Source organism: Lissotriton vulgaris, chromosome 7 (genome assembly GCF_964263255.1).
Source record: "Lissotriton vulgaris chromosome 7, aLisVul1.2, whole genome shotgun sequence".
In the NCBI taxonomy this organism is placed as follows: domain Eukaryota; kingdom Metazoa; phylum Chordata; class Amphibia; order Caudata; family Salamandridae; genus Lissotriton; species Lissotriton vulgaris.
Genome location: NC_141695.1, coordinates 1,425,500,105 through 1,425,519,672, shown reverse-complemented (window position 1 = coordinate 1,425,519,672; position 19,568 = coordinate 1,425,500,105). Strand labels below are relative to the sequence as shown.

The 19,568-nt window shown below is 46.5% G+C and overlaps 1 protein-coding gene across 2 annotated transcripts in view; it reads right to left on the bottom strand.

Annotated features, from left to right (window-relative positions):
• Positions 1 to 19,568, bottom strand: part of LOC147705755 (band 4.1-like protein 1) — a 644,658-nt gene that overhangs the window by 50,528 nt on the left and 574,562 nt on the right. For both annotated transcript variants that reach the window (XM_086932199.1, XM_086932200.1), the window contains one exon: positions 18,607 to 19,020. In XM_086932199.1, the coding sequence (XP_086788325.1) occupies positions 18,607 to 19,020 (414 nt within the window). The remainder of the gene's footprint in view (positions 1 to 18,606; positions 19,021 to 19,568) is intronic.

Below are 19,568 nucleotides of genomic sequence, written 5' to 3'. Positions count from 1 at the left end.
AGTAATTAACATTGTTAGAAGGTGGTTCTGACACTATGGGCCACCCAGATTTTTCGCTTTTTGAGCACCTAATTGTTGAGCTTTTACTGTGGGGGAGCCTCATAAGTTGGGACTCACCCACAGTGAACACATAATGAAAGAGACTGCATGGGGATTTTACTGGTGTCCCCCTGGCTTGACCAGGCCACTGCGCAGCAGCTGGAGTAAGGCACACTGGGCTGGTTACATGCAGACACATGTGTACATGCGTGTGCACACATGTAGGGGCTGAGCAGGGGAGATTCCTAGCATGTGCAGCCAAGGAGCAGGTCAGATAGACTGGTGTGGCAGGACGTATGTAGAAGGAGGTGGTGACATGGAATAGGCTTTATACAGAGGGAAGAAACATGCCAGGGAAAGTCAGTGTGCATCCAAATCGGACTCCTGGGGAGCGAGATACGCCCCCCAGAAGGTAGGCGACCTTTGACCTCTGGAGGGACCGACGACGAAGCGCGTGGGGCTCCGCCGCCGGTCCATGATGTGCCCCCGGTGTGAGTCAGGTCCTGGGGTACCCCTAACAGAAGGAAAGCCGGGGAGCGCTGTCGCACTCCCCATGAAAATGCCCTTAAAGGGGGCCAGAAGCCCACACTGGCCACGCCGAAGATGGAGGCGGGGGGGCTCTGTTGCGAACCTGCGAAGAGGAGAAGGCGGGGAGCGCCGTCGCGATCCCCGTGAAGATCGCAAAGGGCCCCGGGACCGCAATTTTGGGCCCCGCTGTGCGCCAGAAGAAGGCGGGGAGCTCTGTTACGCCCCCCCACAAAGACTTCCCTAGGAGCCTGGGACCCCATGCCCGGGCCCCGAAGAAAGCCAGGGGGTGCTGTGGCGCTCCCCGTGAAGATATGCCCCAGGGGCCCGGGGCCCCATCTCCGTGCCACGCGGCTGCCATGAGGAGGTGGGAATGGCGTTGCACTCCCCCGGGGCCAGCGGAACCGGCGCGAGTCTCCGTGTTTGCCCGCTGGAGCGGGCAGACCAGAAATGTGATGCCGGCTCCTGCGGCAGCAGGCGAGGGTGCTGGCCGGGGAACCCGGGGTGGGTACCCTCCAACAAAGTGGTAATGCGGGGGCCCGGGTGGGACCAGACCCCTGTGAGAGGAAGAGCAGCCGGGATGGGGACCCCGGGCCGCGCACAGAACACTCACCGCAAAGGAGCTGCCGGGGTGGGCTCCACGAGCTGCGGTGTATCCCCTGGGAGTCCGGGTGGGACCGGGCCCCCCATTTAGAACAGAAGATGCAGCGAAGCCGCTGGCAAAAGATTGCGGCTCCCCCCGAAGCAGTGGTGGAGCCGCTACTATAATATGCATAGAAAGGAGCCTCAAGCGTCCTAAAATGCCTTGCAAGGCATGTGGAAATCATTGTTTTTGGTGCCTGTTGGCCCCCAGAGGAGGGTCACCCTCATTTGTGAAAGAGGCACTGGGGGAACTGCTGGTGAAGCGCAGTCTCCCCCCCAGCATGAAGGAAAGTCCCTCCCTAGGTCACATGGGGACTTGAAAAGAATAACCCCTCAAGGGGTCAGCCAGCATTTTAACTTCTCTTGGGCTGGAACTTTCGTTCTACAGCTGGAGGAGGGTTGAGAAGTGCATCAAGGACTGAAAGACTGAGTTGGAGATATCTGAAGAAAGGCATCCCTTGGAGGTGAAGAGATGTAATTGCACCTGTAGTGCATTTACTAATGTTATTTCTTTTAGAGGGACTGAAGGTCACATGTGTAATGTGAAGTGCCTGTGTAAGGTGATGTCATAAGCAAAGTGGGGTCATGTTGTCAGACACTCCTGCTAGGTTGTCTGGCCGTATATGCGCAATCCTGTGATTTCATCTGTGATGCATTTAGTGGCTGTAATTGCAATGTATTCTAATGATCCACAAATGTGATGGGTACTGTCGTTCTACAGCGATGCTTAAACATGTATTCTTGCAGCTGCGCTTAGGTAAAGAAGCCAGACTGCTAGCCCTTAAGATGTAGAGCTGTATACTTCATGGTCAGTAGGAAATGCTCAGTCAGGGTAATGTGTCACCAAGGCAGGGTTACCTATTTTAAATGCCTGTTGAGATAAATGGGTGGGTCGTCACTGGGATGGTTCCAGTGCGCAGGGCCCTTGCTCCAGGTTATGTCCAAATAACTGCATTAGGGGCAAGATGATGTGCATACATGGGAGTACCCTCCCCCCCCCCCACTTGCGGGAGAGGGGAGATGTTTTGCAATGTCACAAAGTAATTCCAACAGGTTATGTATATTTCTAAATTGGTGTGTAGTATTGAGTAGTGTGTGTGTTTAATAAATGTACTCTTACTTTTATAAAGCTAAGTACAGACTGGACAATCAATTATTGAGTGTTATTTGTGTGCACCTGCAAAAGGCTAGCCCACACCACCTCCCTTGAGTAAGCCTCAGACTGCTCTGTAACGCTACCCTCTGAAAGTCAGGCGCTACAAGTGGGTGTTTGGTTCCCAGTGGAGGACAAATGTAGTCATGTTATTTGTGCAGGCCTCACAGATGCTGCCTCATTTTCCAACAAACATGCAAACTAAATTGCTGGTCCTATCCATGTGCAGTGACTTAACATGCTGTTTTTAAGAGAAACGTGTCTCAATGAGTAGAGTACTCATTTCTTGGGTGAGCCAATGTATCCTAATTAGTGTAATTTAGCAATTATTGCACATGATTTATAGAAGAGCAAACACTTCCTCAGCAACTGAATTCCGAACAAGAAATCCTTGTTATTATTATTTCATTTGAAACAGCTGACATAAATTTAATACTGATTTACAGGCTGCCTGACTCCCCTTGGTCCACTTTCACTACCCTATATAGAGAACTATCAGACTTAAATATTTATATAGAGAACTATCAGACTTAAATATTTATACACAAAATATTTTGCTCCTTTGGGTTTTAAACCTATGAACATTCCCACAAATTTTAGATATGAAATCTTAGATGTGACATGCCCACCCTAAAACTTGAATTACTAAACTAGGAGCCCGCTCACTTTGCAAGACATACATTGGACGTATTTATTGCCTCAGCCAGTCAATTTTCAGTGCACAAAAGTCCTCCAAACTGATTTCACAAATTTGGAATTGTATTTTGTATACAATTAATAAACCCCCCTGGTAGCTATAAACCCTTGTCAACAACCAGCAGATGCAACTGCAATCATTTTATCCCAGACCAAGAATGCTGCAGAAATAATTAAACTATGGGCCTAACAAGGCACACGACCAACAGATTCCAACCCCAATGTTCTGTCTCATCACTTCAACGCTTTACTCCTTGCTGCCCTTGATGTAAGATTGCCAATCTGGGGATACAAATCTTCCCACATGCAAAGCAGAAATAAGAAAACAAGTTACTTACCTGTAACTTCAGTTATCCTGTATTGGTATCTTTCATAGATTCACATGCCTGAAGCATTCCCCGTCGCCGAGGCGGGAGTCCCACGGTAAATAAAAAAGCAGTGCCAAAAGCACTTTGTAGTAGTAGGCCCTAGAAAAGGCCTGAGGCCTAGATTATAGTAGCCTATCTACCTCATTATGCTAAAAAGACCAAAGTCTTTGCTCCAACCAATCAGCTTACAGCACCCTCTAGAACCCTCTCTGCAGAGCCAGCTCTCCTCAGATTTTTGTAGCACAAGTGGGAACAAGTATTCCGAACTTAGAGAACTGACTCTCCGGGGAGGAGGGTGGGTGCATGTGAATCTATGAAAGATACCAATACTGGATAACTGAAGTTACAGGTAAGTAACTTGTTTTCTTATCCAGTATTGGGGTATCTTTCATAGATTCACATGCCTGAATCAGAATATCAAGCAGTAAACCAGGCAAAGTCGGTTGCGGATAGTGGGAGACTTTTTGTAGTGCACCCCCATGAATGCATAGTTAACAACCAATAATCGTCTAAAGATTGATCTATTAACAAATCATGATCAGATTCAACACTGAAAATTGTGCAATTTCCTACAGGAAAGAAACTTATACATCATAGAAATACATAATATGTTAAATATGTTTGCATATTATAAACCATATACTGAATTGTATGTACTTTATATAAAATAAGCCAACGTTAATACCTGAATGTACTCCTTATGGAAACAGGTGACGTAAAACAGCTTGGCCCACTGCCGCATCATCCTAATTTGCTGATTGCAGGCAGTAGTGTCTTGTAAACGTGTGGACATTCTTCCATGTCGCAGCACGGCAAATGTTCTCAAGTGTCACTCCTACAAACAAGGCTGCAGACACTGCTACAGCTCTTGTGGAATGAGATCGAACAGGCCTTGTCAACGGTCGGTTAGCCTTGATATGACAGAACTGAATGGCGGAGGCTATCCACCTGGAAATTGTGGCTTTAGTGACCGCTTTACCCAATGTAGTCTGGCCATAAGCTACAAACAGTTGATCTGATTTTCTTAAAGTCTTGGTTCTTTGGAGGTAGAACTTTAAGCATCGTTTGATGTCTAAAGAATGCAATGTTCTTTCAGCCGGGGTTGTAGGATTTGGAAAGAAAACTTTCAGCTTGACTGGCTCATTTAGATGAAACTGGGAAGGCACCTTTGGTATGAATGTTGGATTCGTCCGCAAAGTGACATAGTCCTGGGAGAAATGCAAAAAGGGCTCCTTTATAGTGAAGGCTTGAATTTCTCCGACTCTTCTGGCGGAAGTTAGCGCTAATAACAAAGCAACCTTCCATGTCAAGAACTTTAGGTCAGCTCTATGGATGGGCTCGAACGGGTGCTTCATCAGCTGTGAGAGAACAGTGTTGAGCTCCCATTCTGGTGGTGAGGGCTTTACTGGAGGATAAGCCCGGAAAAGACCCCTCATAAATTGTTTAATTAGCGATGAAGAGCAGAGCGATTGAGTGTTAGGCATTTTTCTGTATATGGATAAGGCCGCTAAGTGGACCTTTATTGAAGAAAAAGAAAGACCAGATTGCGCCAAATGCAATAAATAGGGCAGTATTTTATCTGCTGGCGCCTCTATAGGGTGTAAAGCGCTAGAGATGCACCAAGTGCAGAAGCGCTCCCATTTGAGACGATACGTTTTTAATGTACTCTGGGCTCTTGCTTTCTTTAGAATGTCTCGGCAGTCCTGAGGAATTTGGAGATGTTTGAATTCTAGGAAGTTAGGAGCCATGCGTGCAATTTCAGCGATTGAGGGTCTGGGTGAAGTACCTGACCCTCGTTGCGTGACAGTAGCGTTGGGGTAACAGTCTGATCGGTGGCTCCTGTGAAAGTAGCATGAGCTCCTGAAACCAATACTGGCAAGGGCACTTGGGAACAATTAGGAGAAGACAGCAACTCTCCAACTTCATCTTGCGTACCACTCATGGAATCAAAGGGATCGGAGGAAAAGCGTATGCATAGATCCCAGACCATCGCATGGACAGGGCATTCCCCCTTGATCTCTGTTGAGGGTACCTGCTGGCGTAGTACCGGCATTTCTTGTTCTGTTGGGTTGCAAATAAATCCAACTTCGGATTGCCCCATCTCTGAAACACCTTGCTCAACTGGTTGTTGTGCAGTTCCCACTCATGGCAATCTGACAAGGACCTGCTCAGTTTGTCTGCTAAGGTGTTGTAGAGACCTCTGACGTGTTCCGCCTTGAGAGTTATGTTGTGAATTGTTAACCATTGCCATAACTCTTGGGCTTCCCTGGATAATGTTGCTGATCTCGTCCCCCCCTGCTTGTTTATGTAAAACATGCTGGTAATCTGACCAGGACTGAGGATCCTGCTATCCTGGGGAGGAACGCTTGAAGAGAAAGAAAAATGGCTTTTAACTCAAGACTGTTGATGTGGCATTTTTTGTACTGTTGAGATCATTTTCCTTGCACCTGTAAGTCCTGGAGATGACCTCCCCAGCCCTCCATGGACGCATCTGTCGTCAGAATGAAATCCGGAGGAGTCTGCAAGAATGAGAGCCCCAGTTCCAGGTTGCTGAGCTGAGACCACCATTGAAGAGCATGCACCATCCTGTTGGTGACTGTGATGGTGTCCTCGAAAGAGCCTGTCGCTTGATGCCATTGACGATGTAACTCTTCCTGTAAAGGCTGCATCTTTAGACGCGCCAATGGAATGAGGTTGATGGCCGAAGAGCACATCCCCAGAAGTGATGCAAATAGGCGAACAGTTTTATGGCCAAAGCCTGTAGTCGGAGTTGTCTCTCTCGAGACAAGAATGCCTTGCATTCTACTGTGTCCAGACAAGCTCCTAGGAACAGCAGATTTTGTTTTGGAACCAATTGAGATTTGCTCTTGTTGATTGTGAGGCCTAGCGATGTAAAAAGATTACGGCATATTGTAATGTTGGACTTTTCTTTAGCCTTTGACGAACCTTTGACTAACCAGTCGTCCAAATACAGGAAGATCTGTATCTCTGCTGCCCGAAGAGCTGCTGCCACAGGAGCCAGGCACTTTGTAAAAATCCTTGGGGCCGACTTGAGGCCAAATGGGAGAACTTTGAACTGATAATGGGCGCCAGCGACAGTGAAACAGAGGTACTTTCGATGCTTTGGGTGGATTGGGATGTGGAAGTATGCATCTTCCATGTCCAAGGAAGCCATGTAATCTCCCTCGTTGAGGCAGTTGAGAATGTCCGAGAGGGTGACCATTCGGGATCTCTGCTTCTTGAGATATCTGTTCAGACTACATAGGTCTAGGATCGGTCGCCATTCCCCTGATTTCTTTTTTATGAGGAAAAAACGGGAATAGAAACCTGCCCCTCTCTGATGGTTTGGAACCTTCTCTACTGCGTTCTTGGGAAGCATTGCTTGAACTTCCTTGATCAATAAGTGAAGACGAGGGGGAGGGAGACCCCTGGGCGGAGTTGTTGGAGGTTTGGTGATGAACTCCAGGCTGTGACCATGTTGGACCAGGTCCAACACCCACTGATCCGTTGTTATGTGATGCCATTGTTGTTGGAAGGCAGATATCTTCGCGCCCACGGGAAGGTTGTGCGCCTTCTTCCTCCTTGGCAAGAGAAACCAGCCGATCCAGACTGGCGATATGAGGACTGATAGTTCTGGCGGTATTGCTGCTGATATTGCCTGCCTTGCTGATAATAATTTCCTCTGGACGAATAACCGCGTCCTTTTGCTCCTCTGAACGATCCTCTTTTATACTGCAATGACCCTAGCGATTTTGCAGTATCTGTATCCGTTTTAATCGCTTGGAGAGCTTCGTAGACATGTTTCCCAAAGAGGTACTCTCCGTCATATGCCATGTCCAGTACTTTCAATTGAACTTATGGACAAAAGGTAGTGGCTTTCAACCACCCTTGACGCCTTAAGACAGCCGCTCCTGCTAACTGTCTGAAATTTGTGTTCGCAATATCTAATGCGCAGTCGATGGATTCCGCCACTGCGCGCTCTCCTTCCATTCATATTTTCCGCGCTTCCTGCCTCTTGTCCTCTGGGATCAGCTCTATGAAACCAGCCATTTCGGACCACATTTGGCGATCATAGCGCCCTATATTCGCCAAAGAATTCGCCGCTCTGATGGATGCTGCAGCCATGGTGGAAAACTTTTTTCCAATAAGGTCTAAGTGTCGCCCCTCTTCATCAGGTGTTGTAGAAATAGGGGTAGCTGGGTTCTTCGACCTTTGTTGTGCAGCCTGAGAGATTACTGAATCCGGGCGTGGATGACCAAAAAGGCACGCCGGACGGGTGAGCGGAGCACGGTACTTCTTTTCAATTGTTGGCAACACAGCAGGCACAGATGCGGGGTTTTCATTATCTTTAGGCCCTCCTTCCAAATATAGTCAATGATAAGAATGGCTCTAGACACCTTCCTTGTTTCCTCTTTAAAATCATGAAGAAAGCACTCCGTTTGTTCCACTGTCACAGGGAGTTTAAATCTGTTTTTGATGCTCTCTGCATCAGGTTGTGAATCCCAACTACATCTTCAGGCGGTGAATCTGAAGGCTGAGGAGTCGGAGGGGATGGCATGGGGATAACGTATTCATCCCATGGGTCTGATGAAGTTACGTTAGGCAACTCTCCATCTTCTACTTCCTCTTCTGATGACGTGTCCGGGGTTTGCGGAGGCAATTCAGGTGGCGTAGGTTCCACGACTGGAGAAAGCGGTGGAATTTGAGGTGGAGGAACAGAAGTACTAGGTTGAGGCATTTGTGGCGGAAAGCGTTGTTTATAATCCCCCAGCATAGCCTGTAAATCCTGTATCAAAGTAGGCGAAAATTGAGTGACTTCTGAGACCTTAGGCCGTCTCTGATGTTCCAAAGCATGAGGCACTATGATTTCCTCCTGGTAGTAATGCTCAGTGTAAGAGTCGTCCTCATCATCTTGACACTTGATGATGAGATCAGATGGGTGACGCGCCACACCAAAAGCTCCTTCATTATCATCGTCCTCAAAATCATCCTCTTCATCATCGAAGTAAGATTCTAGAACATGAGAGGGCATAAGTGGCGACATATAAGAACCTTGTTGCCTCTAGTAGGATACGAGTTGAAAATTCTTCGTTGAAAGTGGTGTACAAAAAGTCTGATTCCCAGCAATAGGCTTCAGTAAAGCTGAATCAGTTTGGATGGCACCGGTGACAAAGGTGCAGCCGCTAGCTGAAAAGATGCCGTCGTCGACAGGTTTATCGTCGACGAGGTCGTCGACTGGTTTATCGTCGACGATGTTGACGATGAAGGAATCGTCGTCTGTGGTCTTGCCATCGACGGGACCGTCGTCGATGGGCTCGACGTCGGCAGGACCGTCGTTGATGGACTCGGTAGCTCCTTATTTTTTGCCTCATGTTTGGGATAAAGGCAATAAATGCAGTCCTTATGCTGGTCATCCACATGGACCCTCTTCTTCTTGCAGGTTCTGCAAGGTCTAAACAAAGCCTTCTTGTCAGACATATTGAAGCTCTGAAGAAAAAGCTGAGTCAAGACTCAGGGAGACTCCCTTCCACACGACGTGCTGTGAAAATCTGAGGAGAGCTGGCTCTGCAGAGAGGGTTCTAGAGGGTGCTGTAAGCTGATTGGTTGGAGCAAAGAATTTGGTCTTTTTAGCATAATGAGGTAGATAGGCTCCTATAATCTAAGCCTCAGGCCTTTTCTAGGGCCTACTACTACAAAGTGCTTTTGGCACTGCTTTTTTATTTACCGTGGGACTCCCGGCTTGGCGACGGAGAATGATTCAGGCATGTGAATCTATGAAAGATACCCCAATACTTGATAAATGTTAGTTTTAAGGTAAGCTACAAAACCTTAAACTAGGAGTTTAGAGAGCCAAAATGTAATCTAGAAGAGACTACAGACAATGAGGCCCTCAGGTAAGGAAGCATTTCACTCTATAATGCTCTCATAAAGCAAAAATGAAAGCTGAGTAAATGTCCTTCTTCTTTCTATGAAAGAGGTTATGATTCCACCAACTATCTACAGCACTCTTCCACATTGTCTCAGAACTTCAACACCTTGCGGCTATAACATTTGCAATATCGCAAATGTCCTTTGTGACAATATTGCCCTTTTTTCTCAGAGAAAATACCTACTATCTGAGACTCCATCATTAATTATCCAGTTCCTATGCCTGCTTCACTATATAAATTTATTTCACATACAGGAAGTGTCTAGGCTCCTTCACACAAATTAACCAAACAGGAACTCTTCCCGAACATAACTAACGGCCTCTCTTCTAGTTCCCGAAGGATCCTTTTCCAGCACGGCATCTAAAGGCACTGCTTTTAGCTGCATATGGCATCTTCCTGACGGTCTTTAACAGCTCATTAAAGCATGGCCTTTTTTCATACTTCTGAAAGCCAGACACAGTGAAACCTCTGCTAAAGAAGCTCAAACGGGGAGTCAACAACATGACAATCTCAGACCCATATCATTGCGGTCTTACATAGTCAAACTCATAGAAAAAGTACCCTACATCAGCATCAGGACTTTGCAGAATTTAATGACATAATGGACTGCACAAGCAGTTTTCATCTATCAACCATCGAATCTTCACCAGTTCACTGATAAAGGAGGGAAAAAGTGGCATACTAATCTTAGACTTGTACTCCGCATTTGATACAATTGACCTCAGCATCGTGCTTAAGACCACGAAGCAGCGGATTTCACAGGTATGTGAGGAAGTGGATGACATATTTCATTTTAGGGTGAATACAAGTGATCTCTTTTCACCTGTACTGTTTGAAGGCATATGACATTGATTAAGAGGTCCCGTAATCGTCAATTGTGGCACCATTTCTTTTAAACATGTATATACGGCCCCTAGCCGGGTTGTTACACCAAGCAAGGGCCTACTCTTGCATGATAATACTTACATAGTAATACTCAGCTTATCTTTAAATGATCTAGTGCACAAGAGTTCTCCAATCAAAAGACAAGTCCATTAATGGAAGGCCTGACCACCTTAAGTTCAAGTTCAAGTTCAGAAATTTGTATAGCGCACTACTCACCCATAGGGACTCAAGGCGCTTGTGGGAGGGGGTGCATTATTTATCGAATAGCCAGGTTTTAAGTTCCTTTCTGAAGGAAATGTGGTTCTGTGTGAGGCGGAGGTGAGTGGGGAGAGAGTTCCAGGTCTTGGCCGCCAGGTAGGAGAAGGATCTCCCTCCCATGGTGGATCTGTGGATGCGCGGAATTGCGGCACGCGCTTGGTTGGAGGATCTTAGTTGGCGGGTGGGTGTGTAGAAGGACAGTCGTGTGTTGAGGCATTCGGGTCCTAGTTTGTAGAGGGCCTTGTGAGCGTGGGTGAGGAGACGGAACGTTATTCTCTTGTTGACGGGAAGCCAGTGAAGGTCTTTCAGGTGGCCGGTAATGTGAGCTTGGTGAGGGATGTCCAAAATGAGTCTGGCCGATGCATTTTGGATGTGTTGGAGTTTTTCTGTAATTTTGCTGTAGTTCCGGCGTAGAGGGTGTTTCCGTAGTCCAGTCGGCTAGTGACCAGTGCGTGGGTGACCGTCTTTCTTGTTTTGGTGGGGATCCAACGGAAGATTTTTTTGAGCGTACGGAGTACGTTGAAGCAAGAGGATGAGACGGCGTTAACTTGTCTGGTCATCGAGAGTGAGGAGTCTAGGAAGAAGCCCAGGTTGTGTGCGTGGTCTGTGGGTATGGGTGCTGTTCCCAGGGCCGATGGCCACCAAGAGTCGTCCCAGGCAGAGGGTGAAGATCCTAGGATGTGCACTTCCGTTTTGTCTGAGTTAAGTTTTAGGCGGCTGTTTTTCATCCATTCGGCTACTTCTTTCATGCCTTCATGAAGATTGGTTTTGGCGGTGTTGGGGTCTTTGGTGAGGGAAAGGATCAGCTGGGTGTCATCAGCGTAGGATATGATGTTGAGGTTGTGTTGTCCCGCAATGGATGCGAGGGAACTCATGTAAACGTTGAAGAGGGTGGGGCTGAGTGATGATCCTTGTGGGACTCCGCAGATGACTTCGGTGGCCTCTGATTTGAAAGTGGGGAGTCGGACTCTCTGAGTTCTCCCGGCGAGGAACGAGATGATCCAGTCCAAGGCTTTTCCTTGTATTCCGACGTTGCAGAGGTGTTGTATGAGGGTGCTATGACAGACTGTGTCAAAGGCGGCGGAGAGGTTGAGTAGGATGAGGGCAACTGTTTCTCCGTTGTCCAATAGCGTTCGGATGTCATCAGTCGCTGCAATGAGGGCGGTTTTGGTGCTGTGTTTGGCTCGAAAGCCGGACTGTGAGGGGTCGAGGGAGTTGTTGGATTCGAGGAAGGCGGCGAGCTGGTTATTGACGGCTTTCTCAATGACTTTCACAGGGAAAGGGAGGAGGGAAATGGGGCGGTAGTTCTTAAGTTCAGAGGGGTCAGCTGTGGGTTTCTTCAGGAGGGCAGTGAGTTCGGCGTGTTTCCAGCTTTCTGGGAAGGTAGCGGAGTTGAAGGAGCAGTTGATGACATCACGGAGATGGGGTGCGATGATGGAGTCTGCTTTGTTGAAGATGTGGTGGGGACAGGGGTCGGTTGGTGATCCTGAGTGGATGGAGTTCATCAGGCGGATGGTATCTTCAGTGGTGATTGGGTTCCAGGCGTTAAGGTTGTTAGAGAGCGGTTTGGGTTTGGATGTGGGTGGGGTGGGCTGTTCTTTTGAAATGTTCTTAAAGCTGTTATGTATGTCGGCGATTTTGTTGTAGAAGAAAGATGATAATGAGTCGCAGAGGTCTTGGGAGGGAGTAATGTCGTTTGAGGCTGCGGTGGGGTTGGTAAATTCTTTGACGATGTTAAATAGTGCCTTGCTGTTGTGGGCGTTGTTGTCGAGTCGATCCTTAAAAGCTGATTTCTTGGTGGATCGGATCAATTGGTGGTGTTTGCGGGTGGCTGTCTTGAAGGTGGTTAGGTTGTCAGTGGTTGGGTTTTTTCTCCATGTTTTTTCGAGAGTACGGCATAGTTTCTTAGAATTCTTAAGGGCATCGTTGAACCAGGGGGCCTTTTTGTTACCTTGTTTGATCTGGTGTTTTTTTAGGGGTGCTAATTCGTCAGTGCTGTGAGTGATCCATTGTTTGAGTTTGGTGGCAGCTTCGTTTGGGTCTGATGAGAGGGCTGGAGGGTTTTGGTTGAGCGATGCGATGAGTTGGTCGGTGTTGATTTTGTTCCAGTTTCTTCGAGGAATAGGTTGTGTGGGGTTGTGGGTCATGGTAGTTTTGTAGCTGAAGTGAACACAGCTGTGGTCCGTCCAATGGAGAGCTGTGGTATGATTAAAGGAGATGTGTTTGCTGGAGGTGAAGATAGGGTCGAGCGTGTGTCCGGCTAAGTGGGTGGGGGTGTCAACAAGTTGTTTCAGTCCGAGATTGGCCATGTTGTCCAGAAGGGTGGTGGTGTTGCAGTTGTTTTTCTTTTCCAGGTGAAAGTTGAAGTCTCCCAGTAGAATGTAGTTCTCGGAGGGGAGGGCATGTGGGCAGATGAAGTCAGTGATGTCTTCGCAGAATTGTTTACGGGTTCCTGGTGGTCTGTAGATGAGGGTGCCTCTAAGAGTGGTCCTGGGGTCGGTGTGGATCTGGAAGTGGAGGTGTTCGGCGGTTGTGAGGTTATCGTCGAGGCTGGTCGTGATTCTGATGGTGTTCTTATGGACGATGGCGATGCCTCCTCCTGTTTGGTTGGTGCGGTCTTTTCGGATGATCTTGTATGTGTCCGGGATGGCTATGGCGATGTCGGGTGCTGATGATGCGTTCATCCAGGTTTCTGTAAGGAAGGCGACGTCCGGCGACGCAGTGTAGAGTAGGTGCCAGGGTTCTGTGGCGTGTTTGTGGATCGAGCGGGTGTTTAGCAGGATGCATTTCAGGTGGTTAGAGTCGGAGCTGTGTTTGGAGATCGTGGATTTGGTGTGGGTTTTGATGCAGGTGAACTTGCAAGAGTGGCAGGCGAAGGGACCGTGGGTACGTCCTGGGGCGGCATCTTAGCATTGTGGTGTGCGTCCAGGGTTAAGGGCTAAGAGGGTGGCGGCGTCATACGTTATGAGGGAGGAGTGCGGTTGGCGGGGGACAGGGGGTCTGGCGCTGGGCGCGGTCCAGGCGCGGACGGGCGTAGACGGGCTTACCTTTGGCGCACCTTCGGCGCGCATGGGGCGCGACCGCTGCGCGTGAACGCTGCGCGCAAATGCATCTATCATAAATGGAGAGTGGAAGGGGAGGGGTGAGGGAGGGTCAGCAGGGAGGTGGGGTGGAGATCAGGGGAAGGAGGCAGGACAACAACAAACAAAATGGCAGCAAGCAGGCAATCTCCAAACAACACTGGGGCACAATGCAGGCGAGCGCGATGTGAAAGGCAGAGGCGCAAATACAATAAACAATTACAGGCACTAATATTATTTCAGGCAGCACGGTACAAGAACTGCTGTCGCACCAGCGCACTTTGGCAGTCGAGCTTAACGATGTAAATGGCCTCGGCGGTTTTAAACACTAAAACTTAAGGGGATGGATGGTCAAAAGCTTCCTCAAGATGGACCTGACCAAAACCAAGATATTAATTACTTCAACAACATCAGTCCCAGAATGAGCTATAATCTTATGATCAGATAAAATGGGTAGCCCAACAGATCCTTCATCACCCATCACCGGTGAGAAATGTAGGAGTCTTCTTTAACAGAACCGTCTCTAGAAGCCAAATCCAGGAATGTGGTCAACACCTCTTCCACCCATATTCTAAAACATTACTGTTGCCTATTTGAAACTAGTAGTGAATGCTATCATACGATTGTGATTACATCTTGACTATGCTAATTCAATCTGCACTGAATCTCCAGACACAATGTTACGTTGACTGCAACTTGCTCATAAAGCTGCTCCAGAACTACCTATAAAAAACTGCCAGAAGAGTACATATGCCACCAGTACTGCAACCTCTACACTGGCTACTCATTCAATCTTAGGTAAGACCCCAGCAATAGTCCACAAAGCCCTACACTTCAGATCACCCTCCGTTCTGGCCAATAAATTCTGCTTTTATCAACTGTTGTGTACTCTCGGATCAGCAAATCAATTCTTGCCTGCCACCACTAAGACCACACCGGTTACTTATGGAGACTGTGCTTTTTCTACAGCAGCATCCAAGTGAACTGGGAGAACAGTAGAAATGCTAGGTAAACTTGATTGATAAACATAACGAGGAAATATAAAGCCAAAGTAGGAAAGCAGAAAGACTCAAAGTAAAGACAAGAAAGGGTGATACCAAGGACATGCAAGAATACAACATGATGATATCTGATGAGGTTACTGATTCCTTGGCCCATCCAAAGTGGTTAGTAGTACTCACTGGAACTCCACACTAAGGTTTCCCTGGAGAATAAAGATACCAGACTTCAAAGGCTGAAGATACAAAGGTGACTAACATAGCAAGTACCCAGAGGACCTTGAGGCAGCAGTGTGGGTACTCTTTGGCACTTCTCATTACTTACCTATTTAGGCATTTTAAGGGGTGAAAGAGAACACTTGCTCATATAAAGGAATGTAGGCCTACAGTAGCAATGTTTCTGCTGCACTTTGGTTAAACTATGAAGGATTAAAATGGCTTTATCTTTTGTACCCCCAAACACAAAGGAGTCTTAGGCAATGATTGGTGTCAGGAAACCAAAGCAATAACTGATCTCTCAGTGTCAGTTCAATTCAGTTCAAAAACTTTATTTGGTTGGAAAAAAGATACTATCATAAAAGTGTCAAATATATACCTCTTCCTCCTACTAGGGCAGCCATTCCTGCTTAGTCTAGAGGCATGGTTGGTGCAGAGGCAACACTGTTCCATCACCACAGATGATGCCTACTGCCTAAGGCCGCACATACTTGAAGGAGCCCACCCACCATCTCCATTTGAAAGACTGCTGAACATTGATGAATCCACTACTCATTATCTGTGCATGCACGGCTGGTTAGGACGAATCCTCACAGTTAGGGGATTTCTTCCAGAAGTGGCAGTTTGCCAGTCAGATCTCCACTAGTGTGTCATATAAAGTGTGTCACATTGCATCAAATGAACCTGAGTCCTATTTTACCCAAGAAATATAACTACTCCTGCAATGGAGAATATCCAAATGTAGAGTGTGGTCTGATTTCCAAAGCGAGAACATCTGTGCTGTCAAGATGGACCCTTCAAGTGAGCTTATAGCATCTTGACTGGACTTCAGATACTATTCCATACACATTGCCAGTATCAGCTATAGTGCTAGTGGTCTGTGACCTTCTGGGAAATAGTAGCAACTTAGTATTACCTAGTACCTAAGTTCATTTCTGAATATGCTCTTGAGGGTGCACCACACCGAGGCAGCAAAGCATTATCTCAGAGAATCTGCTTCTGAAAATAAATTCTTAAATGTCTAGACCTTTATCTGAAATGCCATGGCACCCAAGAATCACACACTTATGACAAACAGAATCAGTTAAGATAGGTGAGGAGCTGCAAGCAACATCTAACCCAAAATGGAGTAAGCTAACTGAGCTGAAAGGAACACATTTCCAGCTGCAAGATACTACTTTCGGGTCTCTGGGACTGTAGGTTAAAAGGAAACGAAGGAGCACATTTACGAGTCTGTATCGCCTCAGGAACGTCACTTTTAGTGACCTTCCTGTGGTGATATGGGCTGCGCCTTATTTGCAAAGCAGCGTTAAGCCACTTAACATGGCTTAACACTGCCTTGTAAATAAGACCCCCTTTCACGCTATACTTAGCGTGAAATGGGAGGGCAATGGGCGTTCCACTGCAACACACATTGATTTTAACACTGCGTCATATTTACAAGGGCAGCGTAAATAGGAGGCAGCGCCAAAAAAAAGACCAGGGAAAACCTGGTCTTAACCTCTTAAGCGCTGCTGACGGCCAACGGTCGTCACGAGCGCTACCTCCCCAGTGCTGCGCACGACCATTGGACGTCCATTCAGCACTAGTTCCAATGGACAGCGCAGCACTGGGGAGGGATATTTGCGAAGCAGCTAAGGTGTTAAACAGGCGAAACAAGATGAAATGTTTCATTTCTCCTCGTTTTTGCTGTTTCTATGTGTGCTGTGTTGTGCAGGACACATAGAAACAGCAAAAGGACATTGATTGTTTATGTGCAGGAAGGTGACTCTTCCTGCACATAAACAATCAATTAAAAAAATTACGTTTTGCAACCTCTGTGTGTGCTGCATTAAGCAACACACATAGAGGTTACAAAACGCCATTTCAGATTGTTTATGTGCAGGATGGGGGAAATGCAGGGCTGCCCTATATCCTTGTAAATACGGTGAAGCCCTGCATTTTGGAAGTGGCGGAGTGCGGCGTTAAGTCAAGGTCGCTAACGCGGCGCTCCGCCTCTTCCTAGTAAATATGCCTTTAAGTGTGGAAATGCAGGGCTATAATTATAGGACTGGCTTGAGGCACTCACCGAGTGTGTGCAATCTACTAACAGCTTGTTGATGCTTTTGAGGAACAATAAATATTTCCTTCTTGCTTTCCTAGGCAGAAGGAAACACTGCCCAACAATTAAGGGACACATAAGACCCATATGTAAGGCTGCATATGGCATGTTTTGTTTCGGACCACGGGATTTCTCACAAACAGGCCATTCATTGTTGACCCGCTCTGTTCCCAAAGCAGTATCTTCCCTTAAAGTGTAGTTGCAGCAATTTACAAAGAATATTGGAGGCAGAAGATCGATCCTTTGTCATCAGGATACACTTTGACACCAATATTGACTTCCTTGACATAAAGTGGAACAATGGTTAATGAAAGTTAAATGCCCGGATCAAGCACTGAAATATATCATGACTGAATTCTTAAGGAATAGCCTTCCCTCCTCTTGCTCCTCTGTCCTCCCAGCCATCCTTATATACTGTTTGACCGAGGGGGTGGTTTTGGATGGTCACAAATCCCCTGTCCATGCTTCCCACTACATATATCATAAACATAGAATTCTGATGCCCTCCCTATGCGCAGAGAATCATTATCTCAAAAAAGCATATGATGGGACCCCATCCGTGCTATATACAGCCTTTAAACATGCTGTTACATGGATAAATGAGAGTATGATGACGTGATAGCCAAGTTCCCTGCTTATCTAAATAAAAGTCAAATGAAAAATCAACTCACTGAAAAGATAATCGTGGTCATCATTCAGTAGTGGCACCAAACGTTTCAAGCAAAAGAAGTACGCCATTTCTATCCCCTGCCCTATTTAAGGGAGCGAGAGGACTTTGGTGAATGAAGACATGTGAGTGCTTCTGAAAAGCTGCAAGTTGTCTAGTGCTATCTTTGCAACACCTTCCAAGTCTGGTGCTATACCAATCGCCTTACCTACCTTTTCCCTCAGTGCAGTAAACAATATACAGGGGGCATGAACAGTACAAGACCGCACTACGGAGCATCAAACATGCACTCATTGAAATGGGTGCCCTTAACATCTCAAGGTGTAGTATCTTATGACGCCTCAACTGAACAGAAGCCTAACTACCCGTAGCCATTTTTGATGATTAACACTTTTCAACTAACACATACCACTTAACAATCTATATAGTTGTACTCAAACTACACATTAATATACACATTTCTACACATAGACACATATATGTATATTTGCAAACATATATAAACATTTTAAATATTTACATAAACACAAATACATAAAGATATATATATGTATATATATATATATGTATATATATATATATATATATATGTGTATATATATATATATATATATATATATATATATATATATATATATATATATATATATATATATATATTTTATGAATTTATGTGCACACAGACTTGCGTGTGCCTAAACAGACATGCAACAATGCAGTCGCATGCAAATGGTGATGGATGTGACAGTCAGTGGATGCATGGAACAGGCAGATGAACATATTGAGTTGCAACATGGTAGATGCCTGAAAGGAATGATGTAAACATATGCACATGCCCAAAACACATGCAATGGAAGCAAAGCATGCAGTCTTAGAGGTGGCTCTGGCTGCAGGAGTCAATAAAGTACTGAATGGCGCCTCTGCGCTTAATGAGAAATTGTCATGCTTCTTTGGAATAGGCTTCTGAAGGGCATGCTCTGCATGCCTTGTCACATGTCAAGACATGCCCAAAGAATACATGGCATTCTGGCATGGTTCTGCCTGGTACCTCAAAGAGCGATTTTTCTGGGGTATGGTGGGAGACTTTTTCTGGGGTGCGGCTGGGCTCATGGTTAGCTTCTAGGGCATCAAGATGTTGTTCCGAATCTTCCTGGTGTTGCCCATCTTCTGTCTCTGCTTCTGTGTAGCTCTTGTCTTTATCAAGGTCCGGTAAGCTTTTCGAGAAGTCTTCAAAGGCCATGCCATGGAAGTCTCCGATCACTGTGAAGTCCACCTCAGCCTCCAGGCTGGAGGTGGAGCTCACAGTGATGCTGGAGCACTTTCGCTCGATGGCCAGATGGTTGTCCTTTAAAAAGACTGAGTCCTTCTCCTGGTCTTGGTCGTCCTCGCCTGCATCGCTGTCCGCCCCCTTGTGCCGGGCAGGCTTCCTTTTCTCCTCCAAGCCCTCCCTCATTCCGGCTCTCTGAAGGAAACACAATATCAGAGAGACACCAACATTGTAAGTACCAGACGGCTGGTTATGGACTGCTGATGGACGAAAAAAACAATTGAAATAAAAAGACAAAGAAAACAGATGACGGTGTGTTAAGCATGGAAACAAAACATTGTCTCAAAAGCGGTGACATGGCATATTGTTTTCATACATTTTTGCCAATGTTTTTATATAAAACAACAATTTACAGATCAAGCTCAAACTAAAGCACTGGCATGCCCGCAGGCATATCTTTGAGGAAGACAGGAGCAGACTTAGATAGAGAAAACAAAACAAAACATACAAACGTAGTACATGAATCAGAAATGTGTCCTTCTAGGTCTCAGCCTCAGCCCTGTCAGGTAGCATCATGTCAGGCATAACCGAGCCAAAAAAGAAAGGTAAGGTAGAAGAGGTCGCGAGCAGGACATGGAAGGAAAAGCTGGTTAGATTTTGGAAAGATCAAAGGCGAAGCAAGCATACTTGTCAATTTCACTGAGGCAAACCACACATGGGCTCTGGAGGAAAGATACAAGCTA